Source organism: Oxyura jamaicensis, chromosome 5, assembly GCF_011077185.1.
Source record: "Oxyura jamaicensis isolate SHBP4307 breed ruddy duck chromosome 5, BPBGC_Ojam_1.0, whole genome shotgun sequence".
NCBI lineage: Eukaryota > Metazoa > Chordata > Aves > Anseriformes > Anatidae > Oxyura > Oxyura jamaicensis.
The window spans coordinates 19,922,237-19,940,592 of record NC_048897.1 but is presented as its reverse complement, the minus strand read 5'-3'; the positions used below and the strand labels follow the sequence as shown (position 1 = coordinate 19,940,592).

The window sequence follows — 18,356 nt, the reverse complement described above, 5'->3', positions numbered from 1 at the left end:
GTAGGTTTGTAGAAGGCTTTTTTTTTGTTGTTTTGTTTTTTCCCTTCCTGGGTCTGCTTTCCCCAGTGTCTCAAAACTTCATTTCCTGATGAAAGCTAAAGAAAAAAAAACTGGCACCAAGTTTCAGCCATTAGGTGTCATATAAGATATAAACGCTTTCTGCAGATAAAATCGTTTTCCAGCTAACTCCATGTGCAACATATGTTCACAATAACGCGCAAACCGCCTGCGCTGCTATATTGCAGGCGCCGCAGTACATCCCATAAAGGACCATGTGTTCTCTGTTTGGGCCTCTAAACAGGTGTGCAGTCTCCTTTCCCTGTGGGGAAAATTAGCATGTCCCATATTCCCACCTAGCTTTCTCTTTCCAGCTGACACTCTTTGAAGCTGGAAAAAATCAATCCACCAGTTAGATGAACATCTCAGCTATCTCAAGGTGTCTCAGGAGATTTCCAGGTCATGAAAAATTTATAGAACTCTCTGGTGGTTTTTTTTTTTTTTTTTTTTTTTTTTTTTAATTGAAGCTTGGCATTTTCTCTGCTATAGTTTGGGTACTTCAAAAATCAACAGAGGCAAAACACATTGTAGATGAAAGATGGCAATAGAGACAGAAAAGAGAAGAGAGCAAGAAAAAGAGTTAAAATGAAAACAGAACATAAAATATCCAACTGCCTGACTTTCCTGCTCTCACATAAATAATGGACAGACAGTAACTAAATAAGTTGCAGGGCTCAGGCAAGCCCAGGAGACTGGTGGACATGATCCTGCAAGTTTATTAGAACACAGAAAAACAGCTGGAAGGAGACCTGGGAGGTCACTGAGTCGAGTCTGCTGCTATCTCAGGCAGTGCCTCTCTCGAGACCCCCACCAGGACCAATTTTTCTTGGTTAGGAAGATATGGAAATACCCCACCACAATGAAGCCTGTGGTTTTGGACTTGCACCACCAGGAATAAAAGCAAAATTTGGTCCCTTTGCTACACCACCAAATTACATTCAAGACACTCTCAGTTGCACGCTTTATGAAATCCCTTTTCTAGCACGACCAGGAATTTCTAGGTTTTCCAGCAACCACTTCCACAGATCTGTCTTGAGGATAGCACAATGGCCTACAGGACTGCTGCCAATGTTAATGAAAATCCTCCTGACATTCCCAAGAAATAGTATGTCCCCACTGTGCCAATTCTCATATTTCTGGATAGTTACTGGGAAGAGGGTCCAAAAGTAATTTTTACAGCAAGTGCTGTACCCTGAGGAAGTTCCTTACAGCTTCCAAGAGTTTGGGTGGGATGCATTGCATTTAGCTATAAATGCCCACCATGCAGACATTTTCATTTCAATTAATCACACGCTTATAGATGGTGGAGAAAGATGGGTGCTTTACCGTGTAATTTAGTTGCTTATCATTTTGTTTCCACTTAAAGTGGAACTTTCCACTTAAGATTCCACTTTCCCATGCAATTCACTGACTTTTCTTCAGCTTCTCTTCTCTCACTCAAAAAGGAGACTTGGTAGTGGATGGTACAGAAGAAGTCATGTGCTTCCAAGCTGACCACTTAGGTGAGATGGATCCCAGCCTTGCTGTTGGGCATAACTTAAACCTTACTTGCATGTTTAAGCATCCTGCAGTTATTTTCCTTTCTACTACACACTCTTAATAGGAATTCAGGAGCTTTCTCTGCCACACCTGGGCCTTAGGGAGCCACCTTTTGCTTCTCAACACTGTTAACAATCCATCCTATTCCAGTTTACTTTATGACTACTTGTGCCTTTACATCCTGTTAATTATTATTTACAGCCCTAAGCAGGTTTGCTAATACTGATCCAGTATTAGGTAATAATGACACCACATTAGCCAACACCACGATAATGATACCGTAAGAACGATCGTAATGGTACCATATTAACTAATAATGATACCAGAATCTTCCAAAAAGGATGTGGGATTTAACCTCTTTATCACAGCCCACTAATTTGCAGCCTCCCATTGCTACAAGCTTTCTCATAACCAAAAGAATGCACATCTGCAGGAGGAACAGCTCTGATTGACCGCAAAAGGCAAATGCTTACTTTGTAATAATGAAAATTTCTCCATTTGTTTGAGTAGGATGAGCCTGGGGGACACCCACCAGTGGTAAAACCTGATGGATTTCATTAGTGCAACCCCACACATATTTCAGAAAAACCATTTGAGGAGTATTTCAATACAGTATCTTAATTTTGCACTTCATCACTATGATTTAATTGTAAATGAGCACCCCTGTACATAAGTGCAGTAAGTATATACAAGTTCAGTACCTGTTCAGCAGTACAATGTCAAGTTCATTTAAGTAATTTAGTAACACTCCCTTGTTTATCTTCAGAGTAACTTTTGGGTTTTTAAAAATGACAGACATTAAAGTGCATTGATTTTTCATTGTTTTGTGACTGGCATGCTTTCCGTATTTCTCCCTGGGCAAGCAAATAGGATAAATATGACAGTCAGTTCCAATGTCATTTAAAGTCACTTTCTGGGGAATTTCACTTTCAGATCTCACAGGCTAGCAGACTGCAATAAAAAGGCAATTGTTCACAGGCTTTACTAATGCATATGATTGTTGAAGTGAAAGAAATTAAACAAAACATAAACTGAAAGCCTGTTCACTCGAGTTCTTAGCTGGTGTAAAGTGAGAACAGCATCAAACCTTCTCATTGCAGCAAAGGCGCAAAACCCGACTGACTGCATGTTTAGCTGATAGCAGATTTCCTCCATTGCCGGAGCACGATTCTGATTCCGCTAAGTGGAACTGGGAGTGCTCTGGCTGTGCCTGCCAACAACCACTGGGCTTACTGGAACGGGACTGGGCCCTCACTGGGCCCTCTGCTCCTCCACGTGCTGAGATGGCACCAGAGCACCACAACATGGCCTCAGTGATTCAACTCAGGCTGCGTAAAAAAGTGTTTCTTACTGGACACTGCAGTATCTAGGGCAGTCAAATGACGTTACTACTGGGCCCTTCCCTGTCTCCCAGATTAACAAAGTGCAGGTGAAGGCCACTGCAGACATCTATGAAGTGCCTCTGGCCTGCTGTACCTCAGTTAAGGGGATAGGGTAAGGATCCCACAAGACACACTGACACCATACCACCAACTCAAACCCTCATCCTTAGCACCGGTCAGTGCTGCAGTCTGTCCCGTGCCAACCGCCAGCCAGGTGGCTGCACGTAGGTAGGGCTGTGGGTTTATCTCAGGATCTATGGGGGTATCTAGCTGGGCCTCTCTTTCTGTCAACATGAGAAGATACCTGGCATCAATAAGGGAAAATGCCTTACTGTGTTAGTTCTAGGTTACATGGGGTTCACTGGTGAATCCTAAGGCACAGGTTAGGTGTGAGTTTAGCACCTAGTTTTGCATCTGAAAGGGCTAAAGAGACATGCATACTCTGCTACACCAGAACAAAGTGTGCTGTTGGTGCTTCCAATAAGTTTAGTTATTAATTCTTCAGTGGGGCTGTATTTTAGGGCAATATGCTAAGGCCAGATATTGGGTTTAAAACAGTGTTGCTGACAAGGATGGAGGGGCTGCATCTTCTAGCATTTCACCCACGCAAGACATTATGATTAACCACATTTGTTTAATTTAAGTTAGAAAAGGTTTCACCTGAGGTTTTCTGAGCTGAATTCTGATTCCAGGAAGCGAAGGAACTGGTCTCGTCCTACTGGGTCCTTCAGCACCTCATCCATGGAGAAACCCCATCTTTTCACACGCTGCTGACTAGGTTCTTTGCTGTTTGTATAGAGAAGGGAAAAACAGATGGAATGTGCATTTCTGCCTGCTGTCCAAGCAGCTGCTGCTGTTTCTGCTAAGCAGCAAAGGGAGGAAGATTATCAGACGAGGAGATGGTGGTGGCTGTTTCCTCAAGATTTTTCAGAAATACAAGTTAGCAAATAACATACAAAAAGAAGCTATAAAGGTCATGGTTAATGCAATTGTATTATCTGGGTGCTGTTTATATGGCAAAACGAGAGAGACAGTGAATGATATTATTTTCTGTGACATTTCCTGTACGTTTCACATAAAGAACAATTTCTTCTCTGTCAAAGCAGAAATTTGCCAGCAGTGCTCTCTGGGCCATTGGTGAGCTCCAGAGCACCTCCTTGTGCCCCACACAGCACTGGCTGGTCACTTGGAACTGGCTTCAGATTTTCAGTTGCACATTTGCATTAGAAAAGCAGTTTCACTAAGAAGCAGAGAGGACAAGAGTTCTAAAAATGATTACTGGTTTGTGGTCTTTTATTTTTCAGTGCCTCTGATTTTTGGATGCCTGAGTCTCCAAGACTAAAAAGCACCCCTGTCCTCTCCTCCATGATAATCAGACACCATTTTGTGTCTCAGCTGGGACACTGAGATGCGGAGGCACCCAAAATGAGTCACAACCTTTCTGCTACATTATTTCTTAATACAACCCCACTTACATAAGCTGTTGTTTGGATTGCCAGACATGTTGCAGAGATGCCTATGGGGAGAGGCAGTGCCTGGGAATCACAATGAGGATCCTACAAGACAGTCTGCATCAGAGTGCAATCTGGATTCACAAAGTGTTTGAAAGCTTCTGGTATGATGGCGTCATACTATGAGACAACCATTAAAACACAGCTCAGCTGCTCACATTTGTGACAGTGGAGCCATTGTAAACAGTACGTATCTATTAAACTGCATGTCTTGTCATGTCCACAGTGATTCCTAATCTGGGAGCCTTAAGGGACGGTGGCGATCTGTGTTGAAGACAAATAAGCCACAGGGGTAAATAAAATGCCCACTTTCATTTCCTCTTGGTATAAAGACTAAGCAACATTGATGGGCACATCCTCACTCGAGGCACAGAGCGCCGGGGCTGGCTCCTCCTCTCCTGCGTGAGCCAGCCTGGCCATGGGGACACGAGAGCCGCGCTGGTGCACAGCCACGCATCAGCCGAGTCCAGGGAACTTCCTGCTGAACACAGGGATCAGCAGCTGCTCTGCTTGCCACTGCACAAACTGAAAAGGCCAAAGTACTGTCTAAATCTGAAGGCTTTCCAAGGCATTTCCCCAGTGCCACGAAGGATAAGCTGCAGCGGCACAGAGCTGTCCCTGTTCAGAAGCTGCCTTTGCCTTCAGAAGGGAGGGGGGTTTTGTGCTCCTGAACGAGGGCTCTGCCCTCCTCACTAAGGAAACAGCCTTGCAGGCAGCACAAGGGCTACCGCAGCTCTTGGGGACCATTTAATTATTCATGCAAGTTGTAACTAGATGCAGATGCATGGAGGTCTCTTACAATAGGAAATAAAATAGAAATATAGAGATGTTTGTTCTCCTGTCTCCCAACAATATATTTTCTCTTTTCATCAGCTGGAGAATCATCTTCCTTAACTCTGAAATCATAGCCGAAGCCAAGCGTCTACTTTATATTCCCACAAAAGTCATGACACTGGGTAAATTGAATTTCTCAGGGACACAAAAGTATTTTCTGGGATTTCTGGCTACCTTAAAAGACCCAGAAGTAATGGATGCCTGGATTACCTTGTGGGTAGGGTTCCTCCAGAGAAGTACTTTGCTTGAGTTGTATCTCTTTCTAACCCTGCTAGGGAGGATGGAAAAAATGAGAGAAACTGACTAAAAAGGAAATCCAAAATATTGAATTTATGTGAAAGGAGGCATAGATTAGGGAACTAATTACAAACTTCTGTGACCTTCAGAGAAGCAGGTGACGCCACCTTTCACATCCCAGATCACATGGGTTTTACATAGAGAAATAATTTGCCCTTTTCCTGTAACACTGATTCACTATGAATTGGCTCCCTTAGGCTATCAGCATCTTAAAATTTACATTATTATTCAAGTACAGAGAGAATTAGATTTGGTATTTTCAAAGATTTGCTAAAGGGAGGTCCCAGTTCAGTTCAAAAATGGCAGCTCAACAGCAGGAGAAGCGGCTGAGCACTTGCAGTAGTCAGCCAAAGGATGCGTGAGTGAGCAGCAAAGGTGATAGGAAGCATGGTGAATCACAGCAACTTCCTACACACCCAGAGCTCATCTTGCTTTAGGCATATGCTAAAGGCCAAAAAAAGCCATAAGCAAGCACTGTCAAAGGAATCAAAGGAATCAAAGGAAACCAGGTAGCGCTTTTCAGGTACACTGTTCTCTTGCATGCTGCTGGACACAAACAGGTAGACCTTACCCACGTTAACCCAGTAGATTAGCTAGGCTTTGACAAACTCTAGGTTTCATCCAAGTCTGCTGTCATATAGCTGCTAGACATGGAGGCAGGCACGACAATTCCAGTCCTCCTATAAGGGCTGTGGATAGCTACAGATGGCATGAGACAGAGATGCTGGCTGGGTTTCTCTTGCAACAGCATCGCATGAGCAAAAGGTGATCTAAATCGCAGCACTGTGCATGTTTTGTTTTTTGGAGAAACTCTCTGAGGTGCAGGGCAGTGGAGGTCCTGCAGTCATTCTTCCTCCTTTTCATCTCCTACACACCACAACAGAGACAAGCCAGTTTGTTCACTGAGGTGAGGCCCAAACTCACTTTGTCAATCCATTATCATCCTGACCTGCCAAATCTCATACATGAAGCGTGAGCTGCACTGATCTGGCTCCTGTGCCTAACCTACCTCTGTGCAGAGGGTATGGCCACTACCTCTAACCCATCCTGTCCTGCCAGTGGTGTCTTGCATGGGGTCCCAGGACTGGGGGAGGACCTGAGAGCTGTCTCTCAAGGGTCCCAGGAGGTGTGCTGGAACAAGTATCTCTGAGCAGTATTGTGTATCTGTGGGCTCTCAGAGTCTGGTCCATGCACGTTCTTGATGGGCATGAGAACACCCATTACCTGTCTTACAGAGTAACGCACATCACGTCACATGGAAGTGGAAGGGCTGTATAATTCACTGAAGAAATAATAGAGTATAAGCTTCTGTTTACACTTGAGCTATGTGAGTATCTGGTGAAGTTACAGATGTCCAACTTCCTATCCTGTGGGAAAAGCATACAAATAAAATTGCAAGGCAACTCTAATATTACTTAAAACTGCCAATTCTTACCTCATTTCAATGTCCCACAAGGCTGCATCATCACTTATCCAGGGATTGGAAGGCTCAGCAGGAGTTATAAAGGGGTCATACTCCACATACTGCTCTGTGTAGGCTATTAAACTGACATATTAAAAAAAAAATAAAAATCAGTGCCTGAATGCTCAGTCACATATCAGAGCTATAGATTTGTTTTCCTTTTTTTTTGGTGCTGTTATTTTCACTTGTTTGGATCAGTCAGTTTCTCAGGACCCACAGGATTCCCTTTTCCCAGGGAGGGTGCATGCAAGGATTTTACCCACCAATTCACTACAGCATTTTCCTTAAGCTTGGCTCTGTCAAGGTGCCAACAAGAAGCCTGATGTGGCAGCAACTGAATTGGTATGTTAGGACTTTATGCAGGGAGCAACATGACTACAAAGCATGTGTCCTCTTCATTTGTTGCATGCTGCTACTGCCTCTTGCCCTTTTGTTTTTTTTGCAAAGACTTCTGCACCCAGTTAACTTTATGCATTGTGAATAACTCATCAAAATAGTGTCATGCACTGTAGGTAAGAATACACATACACCTGTGAAGGATCACAGTCCTGTGTCAGATCTTCAGCCTATAGGTTGTTTTCTCTTGTTGGTATACCATTTAGCATAATGGCTCTATTGCAATATACTTCAATGGTAGTTTACAATAATTAATTTCAACATACAGTAAATTATACAGATATTGGAAAATCACCTAGCATTTACACTAGATTTGCTTCCTGCCTAGTTAGATAAGAAATACAGGCTCTAGTCCTAAGAGCTTCCTGGGAAAAAGGCTGTGCTTGCACAGGCGACTCGGGCATTCCACTGGGGTTGGGACCTGGGGGCAATTTTACAAAAAGTAGATGGCATACATGAAAGAATCAAAAGAATTTTGTCCTAGTCTATATGTGAAATACTCCAAGGCACTTTTTCATTTTTCTGTCTCTGTCTGACAACTAATTAAATAAGTTAATTGAGTCTCACCATACTGAACAACTAATCTACTTTCACTGTGATTGTCCATGGTCACTTTACCTCTGGTCTTCCACATCTCAAAAAGGCAAGAGCACGAAAAGACCCTGTGAAACAAAGGGCCACAAAAGGTAGAAAGTTTCCCTGACCTGCTCTGCAGTAATTACTTCTTTTTGTTTGTCCTAGCTCGTATCATGAGGCATTAAAATCATACACTTTTGTAACCACAGCAGGTTCCCATTGCCCCTCAGGGCACACAGGGCTGTCTCGTCTCATTTCATTAATTACATTTCATGACTGCTGTGGGTCAAGGGTTGGACGAGAGAGCAGCGTCCAATTTCAGAGAGCAGCAATTCCTGAGACATCAATGAGAGAGAGGGTTGGTTTAAAAAAAAACAAAAACCCAACAACAAAAAGGATCAATCAGGAGGAATCTGCTGTGAAATTTTGAATTGCTCCTAATAAAATAATAAGGCGGCATCAGAGGTGATAAGAAAAGTACTAGCAAAAAATAAAAGGGGGAAAAAAAGCTACATTAAATGAAACAAGGGAGGATTTGCTGAACACATTTTGCTGATTCAGTATAATGACAGCTGAATCACTGTCTCGTTGTTTAAACGAGGCTACAGTGGGAATCCTATGGGAAAGCATTTCTGCCAAAATGCAAACCTGGACTTTTGGCCTTTCAGGTGCTGCAATGTAATTCTGGCAGAAGAGATGGCGGTTAAGAGTTCGCTGAAGGGCGCAGAGCTTGCACTGAGAACCTGACTGCCTCACAATCAGGGGGCCCTGCTGAGCCCTCACAATAATTTGGGGAAACTGTGAGAATAACACAGATTTGTAAGAGGTTTTCAACCAGGGAGCTGAGATTACTTCCGGTAGGAGGATGCTCAGGTTTTCCCCAGCCATTTCTATAATGCCTCATGCACTGGGACTGCATCAACACTACCTGATGCGGTCAGGGAAAATAGTGGGTAGAATTTATTCACAGTTTTGCTGAAGAGTTGTCAAATCTCATCGCCAAATCCTACAGCTGACAGCATCCAGGTCTCCCAAATGGGGAGAAAGGATGTGGAAGAAAGATAAACTGTTTCCCAGGTGCCTGGAGCAGGTGAGGGATGCCTCTGGCCCAAAAGCTGGGCCCAGCCTGAAAAGTGCCTTGCTAGTAACAGCACCTCCTTAATCAACAGATCTGCTCATGGAGTGTGCATTCAGTGTTTGACATGCAGCTTTCAGGCCACACAGGTTTCAATTCAGGCAAAAGATCAACTTAGGCCATCTAAACTCATTCCCCCCCACCCATCCCTGTGAGCCTCTTGACCCATCAGCCCATTCCCATCCCTTCCCTCCTGCTCCTTGACCATCCACCTCCAGGCTGCCCTCCCTGCTGCTCCTCATGCTAAGTCCTGCAACACTACAGCCTGGGACCCTCCAGCATCACTGCCACCCACAGGCACTGCATAAAGAGCTCCAAAGCCCTTCCAGACCAGGACAATTGTATTTTGTCCAGTTTTATTGAAAACTAATGGATATTTTTTTTTTGTCATTAACATTTGTAAAATCAGTATAATTTGAACAACAGGTTCAAGTTATATCGGTCCTGCTATGTGGACAGGACCTGATGTTCAGAAGTCAATGATTTTTAGTGAGCCCATCTTATTGAAAAAATACCTACCTAGAAAAAAATCAAGCAAAACACAATCACTTGTCTGCAAATTACCAGCCTGGAAATTATTAGTCTCAGTATATTACGGACTCTGTTAGTGAATTCAATACAAAAATGACATTTTTTGGTAAAGGAAAAATTTATCAGAACAGAACCAAAAAGCCCAAAACATAAATATGGATGCGCTGCATTCAACAGAACAAAATAGCATATGCAGGATTTCAGGATGCCTCTGAATGTTTCCTTTTTAACTGGATAAATTTTCATTTAAACTGTTAAACTTTACGAGCTACTAGGAACTTACTGTTGAGCTCTTGCTATGTAATTTGCCTAGTGTAGCATACACATCATAATTACAGGAGCAGGCATGGCAGAACACAAAATTTTATAGGATAATCTCATTTTAATTTGTTTAAATAAAAAATCTTTTGTTATTTCTCCATAAGAAATCAGCCCTTATCACGCCCATCATGTTCAAGACAGTTTTACTCTAAAAGCAGTTACTGAAAACCGTGCTGATCCCCACATTTGTCTCAACGATTTCACTGCAAATGTGCAAAACTTACAAGTATCTATCTGAGTAAAGAAGCAGTCATTCTCAGGAAGCTAAATTTGAGCTTGTTCTTTACTTGTCCATAGTTTCCTATCAGGACTGAATTTTCTGCAAGCCAAATTGTGCTTTGATTTCCCTCTGTGAGAAATCTACTTCTATAAAACACTGCCTTGGGTAGTGCAGATACAAACCTAACCTTTCCATAGGGTTTCATGTGAGTAAGTGAGAGCAGAAACTGGCCCTACAACCCCAGTAGGAATAAACTCCAGTATGCATATGAACACCACACACAGCAAGATGCAAACACAGTACCAGTCTAACAGGAGATGAACATCCAGAGTTAACCCGCAAATGAAAAATGGATGTTTTTAAACTGAAAGAGGAAAGACTTTTCTGTACATGAGCTCTAGGCTTGTGAAGGGGTGGGAAACAAAACCCCTGCAATGGTTCTTTCTTTTGTGAGTCATTTCTTTTGCTTTTACAGTACAACAAGATACTAATTTTTCACCCATTTTTTTCTGCCTTCAGTTGCAGAATGGTGAATGCCAAGTGTCAGTGGTCAGCAGACAGGCAGTATGGTTGGGCGATGAGGGAGAAGGATTTGCTGCACAGAAATGGGACCAGCCTTTGTGTGTTCCTGCCCACTTGCTGTTTCTGGAAATGCCAGTTTTGAGATGAGGAAGTAATGGGAAATAATGAAAATGGCAACACTCACCTTTCTGCTACTTTGGACATCTTTAAACAATGCCTGTCTATCTGCAGGTTCAGAAAAGTTATCTGAGGAGAGAGATGACAAGGACATTAGGAATCCAGGAACTCCACAGCATGCATTGATCAAATCCCAACACACTATTGATTTCTCATTCCGAACAGCTTGAAAGTAACTCAGAAAGAAATGAGACCCTTCCCTAGGTAGTAGAAGCAGCTTATTAGCTGCTTCCAAAAGGAGGCTCCATTTCACATGGCAAAGTCCCCGAGGGGAGCTTCCCAAGAAATATTTAAAAGTAGGAAAGGCACATAGCTGGGGCTGAGGTTCCTAGATAACTCAGGGTGCAATGTGATCCTCATTGTATACGACACACTTTCATCTCTCTAACCAAGAAAGTCATGGTTTTACAGTACATCTGTACTGTGCTATAAACTAGCTCTTCACAATGCTCTGCAGCCTGCATTGCCTACAATGGAAAAAGCTCAAGAAATGTAGTGTTCAGACTTAGTTCAGAAGATGACCCTAAAACTGGCAGCCTAAGAAACACATCTAATGCTGCCTTTACTAAAATGCTGACCCATCGAATCTTGTCCATAGTTCAGTGAGTGTTGTTTGCTTCAGTAAAGCAATTTTGAGGAAGAGTTCCCTGAGCAGGGGCAAGAACACACAAGTTGGCTGGCTGTTGCTCAGAGTGATTCTCAGTTTTCATTCTTTACAGTGATTTTTCCCAGTTCCCTGAAAGCTTTGACAATACAGCCTGTAACAGTCGCACACTGAAAGATGCATTTCCTTGCCCACCCCCAACCTGTGCTCTGGGCATGCTGATTTCTTCCCTAGCCTTTTTCAATGTCCACTTTTCTGACATCCTCAGTGATGTGGAAATGAATCTGCCTACTCGCCCAGAGACAGAGTAATACTAGAGTCAAAGGTCAGTGCTGCCCATAACACGTATCATCACATCACTGCACTGCTCAATTAATATGCATCTTTAAATACTCACTGCTTTACATAAAGCACTTGAGGATCAAGCACAGTTAAAAAAAAAAAGAAACAATTGGTTTAACTGACTTCTCAATAACATTAATGCTCCATCCCCCCACTAACAGTTGTCTGACTTTTCTAGATGCACTCAGTCTCAAGAGAGTTGCCACATAGCCATCTTTTTACCTGTTTCCGGAAATCCTCTTTCGTAGTTTTGCGTACAGGTTGGGAGGGCGCATGTACGGGGCTTTGGGGCTGAGACTCCTCTGTAACCCCATACACTGACTGCAGGGAACCAGTAAACAAACAGAAGAGATTATGGCCTTTTTCCCTGTTATGCAATGAGGAGAATTGCAGTTCGCAAAACAGTAAGATTACAAGCCAACAATTTCCTACTGTTTATTTTCTTGCAGGTCAACAATCATTCAGCCTGGAGCAAAACTGACAGATCTGACTGTGCTGCAGATGCCTGCACTTGGGACATCTGCAGGCATGCCAGCGGGATGCTTGGGGCTTCCCACACAGCCTGCTTTCCAGCAAGACTCTCTCACCTGAGACTTTCCCATTATGTGTGAGGTGGCTGCTCTGTGCTGCTGCACTCTATAGGTCTGTTTCACAGTAAGTAGAAAAAAAATATCTTAAATGTTCAGATGCAGATGATAATTTTTAGGAGCTCTGAGGGCTGCACCTGCCAATATTTGCAGGATGAACCCTGGGCACGATCATCGTGGTGAAGTGAGTGGAGAAAGAAAGCACTAGAACACCATCATAGGGCATTTTCTTCCATTTGGTTGAATTTCTCTTCATAAAACTACTACACATCTGGATAACCTACAGACTGACTTGTAGCCATTAGTTTTCTGGACAGAGACTTGCACTGAAAGTAATACCAACTACCCTGTCATTCAGTACATCTGCTTTTTATTTAATGTTCAAAAGAGACGTGAACAGCTCTTCTGCAACTTAACTACCAAAGGAAGTTAGGAATCTGGTGTCACCTCCAGAACCAATATATACATACAAGAGCCAAGACTTTCTGGAAGTCAAAGGCACCCAAGCTGCTAATGATCAAGCCTTCAAAATTATTAAGACAGGTAAACAGCTCTCAAAAACCTGTGCCCAAACACTTTCTGAAAAATGGTACCTAGGCACTTTTGCCAACTGATTTCAGTTTTATGGGAGTACAAAGCCAGCAGACATTTGGAGCACAGAGCTTCTTATGCCCTCCTCAGCTTTGCCAGTCACTTGGTCTGTACCTCTCTGTTGGTAAAACTGCAATAGTAAATTCACCAATTAGATCAAAAATGAACTGATGCTTGCAAACCACTTTTCGTTTCTCTTATGGAAGTCTGATATACTATAGGTGTCAAGCATAATTTACATTAAAAATAAACAAAGAAAACCAGAAACTCAAACTGACCTTTTTAACCTTCTGTGGGTTTTTCATACGACGACACTTTCTAATGTCCATTTCTGTGGTGTTTACACAACCTGGCTAAAAAGAGACGGTTAAAAAAAGATGGTTATCACATTACTTTTTTCTGTTTACAGCTACATGCTACCTTACCTTCCTAAAATATACAGTTAGCTCTTGTTTGAAAGTCTTTCCTTAAGTTTGCATCCCATAAATTATGCTTGCTAAACAAGAGAGTGCATACACCCAAAGTTGGCATCTCAGCATCAAATCCATTTGCTCATAACTTTGGCACTAAGAGGAAATACCTCAGCTAAGAGAAGAGCTTTTTCTAGGAAGCCTGTGCCAAACCGGGTAAGCTGCTTTTCTTTTCATATGCACAAAAAAACATCCAAAACTTCACATTTATCGTATATTTCTAAGTCAATAGTTCCATGCATGCACAAACCTAAAATGCCTGTAATAATCTTGTAGCAACTTGTTTGAATTGTGAGGAAAAACTATGTGGTGACTTTAAAGGCAATATCTTTTTGCAATTCATGGCACAGTGTCTACTAGTATCAAAACTTTCCTGTCAAAACCTGGAAAGCCTCATCATTTAAAAAGAGCTTTACCACAGGCCTGTGCACATCCCAGAATGCTCTCTCCTGGCTGTCCAAAATTTTCCTTTCTGTTTTATCCTTTTTCCTGTCGATTCTGAAAACAAAAGCATAAACATGAGTCACCACACAACTATTTTTTTTTTCTGGTTACACTTCCTAGCTGAGGTTTTTAACCCAACGACAAAAAATGTTTAGAAAACCACATTTTTTTGGTATAGGAATGTCACTCACTGTCTTGCAAGAACATGTGTCGTGAACAAAATATGTTACTGATGTTTGCTCCAGTATGTATCAAGAGAAAATTTCCTATTAAGATGTAAAATTTACCTTAATATTTTTTATTTTTTTTCTTCCCATCTTGTGAGGAAAACGCCGTTTCCTCACACTCTCTCCCCAGACTTGGAAGTTCACATCTGGCTTTGGCTCTGCCTGTCGGCACCTCTTTACTCCAGGTGTAGGCCCACCTTGGGAGGCTCCGTTGCACCCCGTGGCACCACTGCTATGACCACAGACTCCTAGGGGGCAGCTATCCGAGGCATCACCAGCAGTGACAGCACAGGCAGCACTTGTGGCCACCTTCCTTGGGGATTCCAACAGACTGGCTCTGCCTGTCCTGGTGCTGGCAGAGGGCAGGGTGCCAGCACCAAGGGACAGGAGCTGATCTTGCCGCATGGTGCCGTGCAAGCCAGCACTCATAAGACACGTGATTGGGTTGGCACAGGCGTAACTCGGTAATTTCAGCCCTGATGCAGCCAGTACATTGGCTCACTCAAAGCACACACATCAAAGGCCACTGGAGGTTGTTCAAAGCAGCTGTTCCCCTACCTCTCAGCAGCATCTAGCAATTCACATCTGGTGCTCGGCTCTACACGTGAGCACAGCAAATCACCACCCGATTGCAAAACCTGCCTGCAGAGAGACTAGATGAGACATGGGAGGAGGAACTGCCCTCGCCTCCAGAGCAGACTTGAGAAGCTGACAGTGTTCCTGTGCTGCCTTCCTGCACAGCTGCCACCAGGCATAATGAAAGCAGCAAGGACAAAAAAAACCCACGCAACCTAGAATTTCTGACCATCTAGTTCTCTCCTCTCCTGTTTTTCTTGTGGAGGAGAAGTAATCCTTAGCTGAGTCTGTGCTATAAATGTACCGGATAGGAAATGGGGGACGGAAACTGAAGTTTCTGAGCATCCCTTCCCTCCCCACTAAAACCTCAAGTCCTCCATAGTTACTTGTCCATCTCTGAATAAGTTGAGATGAGAAAGCAGCTCTGCATGAGCTCTGTCCCCACACAAAAGACAGAGCAGCAACCAGACAGCAGTCCCTGTACTGAGCTGAGTAGCTAGCACGGGCACCCAACCCTAAACCACTTCTGAGCAGCCTTCGTGCCTAACCAAAGGCGAAGGTGAAGCCTTCTGCCAGCGTCACACTGCAGAGCACACATGAAGTGGAGACACTCTTCAGAGGCTCCAAGAATTGTCTGCGTGGCTGCTTTGTGCTAGACCCAGATTCTTGGCTCCTGTCCCCAAACTTACTGATAACTCAGTGTTCCACATTTCAAATTATGGTAAAGACACAACATATCTAGATGCTCTGTGGCTGCAGTTTCTGAGCACTACAACGAGTTTCCATCAGAAGGTGTTTTACTTTGAAAATACTGTGTTGTCACTGATGTTCTCCCCACTCTGTGCTGTTCCTCGTTTAGTGTGTACAACCTGAAGGCTGGTATGAGTGGAAATCCTGTGTGCAAACAAAGACGTGGGAGCCAGAGCAGAACTTGATAACCAGAGAAAGGTTTCCAGGTGTTTTTTTTCTCTTTTAGTTAATTTTCTGCCATGCATTACACCGTGAATTCCAACCCAACTTTTCTTCATGAAAAGATGAATAAGTAATGGTGACCATATAAAAAAAAAAAGGAATTTAAATTTCTTTCTTAGGTGATAATTTATGCTGTAGACAGAATACAGAATTTTGTTTTGACTTAGATTTTTTTTCCTCTTTGCAACAAACCTTTATGTAACTGAGAGTACAATTGCTATTGTAACTTCTAATTTTCTCTTCTAAACAGAATGCTGGTATTCTGTTCAGAAAAAAAATCTCTTAATTACCTTGTTATTTTGAGGATAATTATCATGTGCTTAAATAGTGCATAATTACAAGATGATTAAGCAAAGAATTAATCAAAATTCCAACGAGTTGATCAAAGATAGAGACCGATCCCTCAGCCACACCCTCAAGAAATAATATTCCTTAACTTTTTAGCATCTGATGCTGGAAGTGCAAATTCTTTCTAGTGATACAGACTGTCAGCACTGGTGTTCTGATGTTCTCTTCTTCATCAGGCTTTCAGTTTTACTGGTGACAATTACACGTAAAAATGGACGCACAGGTATACACTAGTCTAGAAACCCTGGACCATACTCATTTTGCAGCACTAATGACAACATACTAAAAACACTGAACTGTTTTCAGAAAGATGTGGAAAAAAATGTAGATTTCAATTATATGTAGCAGGTGGGAAGAAAAGTATTGCATTTGAGTAAGTTTCATGTAAGTGGCACCCAATTCTCCACAGTTAGGAGCACAAGCTGCAGAGCAGAGAACAGATGTACAACTGAGCTGACTGGGGAATGGTATAAACGAGGAAACCAAATACAGTCTGCTGTACATACCACCTTTATAAAAGTACTTTTAAGAAATAGCGTTTATAAACTCTGAAATGCTTAAGCACAGAATTACCCAGACAGATGACAAAGTTTTGGTCTTTCCATTTATTCAAAACACAAATACTATATCAAAGTAGAAGCAGAACGTGCAAGTGATTCGCTCAACCTCACATAGACAATTCAGGCTCAGGAACTCCTGAACAACATTTCTACACACTGCTTAGTTGCAGTAAAGACACTGGCAGAGAAGTTATATCCTCACAGAGTCCCCCCTCCCTACCCAGCCCCAGATACTGGCGCGGCTCAGTGCTCCAGGACTACTCACTTCACTTGGGCCTCAGCTTGCATGAAGATGAATTCCCACTTCCTTGCAAATGCTCTCTGAAGTCTTGCTAAGTTTTCCTGACAAAAGATGAAAATAGTAGAGAACAATTAATTAATTAATTCTAGTAATTATAGCAATTGCTTGAGAGCAGAGTTAGCATGTTGGGAGTTTATTTATTTATTTATTTATTTATTTTTTAAACTGGAAAATACAAGACATGGAAATCAGCAATGGTTTCAGGTGAATTATCCCATAGGCAAAACAAGGTTTTGACACATCTTTTCAGTCTGCAGCCAAGAGAACCCTGTCAGGAGAAGTAATAGAGTGTGATGAAGACAGCCTGAGCTCTATTAGTAAAATAATGATGGACCTGTTCCCAAAAGATAGTACTGAGAAGATTTGCAAAGCTGACAACTTTCATTTCTGAGAGCAGATGGCTGCCACCTGCACATTTTCTTCTCTTCCCACTTTCCCTTCCTCCCCCACTCTGCTCTCTTCTCTTCAGGCTTTTGCTAAGGTGCAAAGCCCGAGCATCCCTCGCTCTGCTCAGCCCTGGTCACTGCTGAGAGCACTGCACAGCTGCACAGCACTCAAGTCCGGGAATTGCCAGGATGATTCACAAAAGGAAATAGCTTGTTTGTCTCCACAACGAAAATACCTAACGGTGGGGACCAGATCCAGATGCAGCCTTTCTCTGCATCTCAAGTAAGAGCTCTGGTCTAGATCCATTACGGACAGAATCATGATCTGCACATATGGAGATGGATGTGACATTCTCACAGCTCAAGGTCAAACTCGGGACACGGCCAGAACTTCAGGCACGAATGGCACCCCAAAGTCACATATCCGCAATTGCTTGGAGAAAGAGGCCTACGAGACCATTAACCTGACTCTCTTAACCATTACAGCTGGTTCAACTGTTCCAAATTTTCCTTGAAAATGAACGCTATTAGTTCTGCTGCTGTTCTTTTTCCGTCTATTCTCTTTATTTCAAGAAAATGCTTAAGCACAAGCATTTCAATGCAAGGAGAACTCTCCCAAATTTCACTCTGAACTGTCATATAACACATAGCTTGACTCAGTTACCATCAAGTCCACTCAAGACTTTCAGTCTTATACATGGAGGAAAAGAGTTAAGCAAATGTTTTACAGCTGCGCTGAGCTGCGATGATTTCCTTTACTGTGAACTACTTGTAATATCTGCAAAAACAATTTTTTGTGGGTTTGATTTTTTTAATATTTTAAATCATGTTCACATGTGCCCTCTGGAGTAAACATGCTGAAGCCAATGAAACATCACCAAGTGAAGCATTATTTGAATCATGCTTATGTTTGGCCAATTATAAACTAAGCTAAATGCAATCATGCAAGCTTAATCATATAGCGAAGAACCCTGCTTTAGCACTACAA

The 18,356-nt window shown here is 42.6% G+C and overlaps 1 protein-coding gene across 5 annotated transcripts in view; it reads right to left on the bottom strand.

Annotated features, from left to right (window-relative positions):
• RGS6 (regulator of G protein signaling 6) overlaps positions 1-18,356 on the bottom strand; it is a 270,640-nt gene that overhangs the window by 50,317 nt on the left and 201,967 nt on the right. For all 5 annotated transcript variants that reach the window (XM_035329204.1, XM_035329203.1, XM_035329205.1 and 2 more), the window contains 7 exons: positions 16,947-17,023; positions 13,971-14,052; positions 13,363-13,437; positions 12,129-12,227; positions 10,968-11,029; positions 7,056-7,166; positions 3,639-3,764 (listed from right to left, as the gene is read on the bottom strand). In XM_035329204.1, the coding sequence (XP_035185095.1) occupies positions 3,639-3,764; positions 7,056-7,166; positions 10,968-11,029; positions 12,129-12,227; positions 13,363-13,437; positions 13,971-14,052; positions 16,947-17,023 (632 nt within the window). The remainder of the gene's footprint in view (positions 1-3,638; positions 3,765-7,055; positions 7,167-10,967; positions 11,030-12,128; positions 12,228-13,362; positions 13,438-13,970; positions 14,053-16,946; positions 17,024-18,356) is intronic.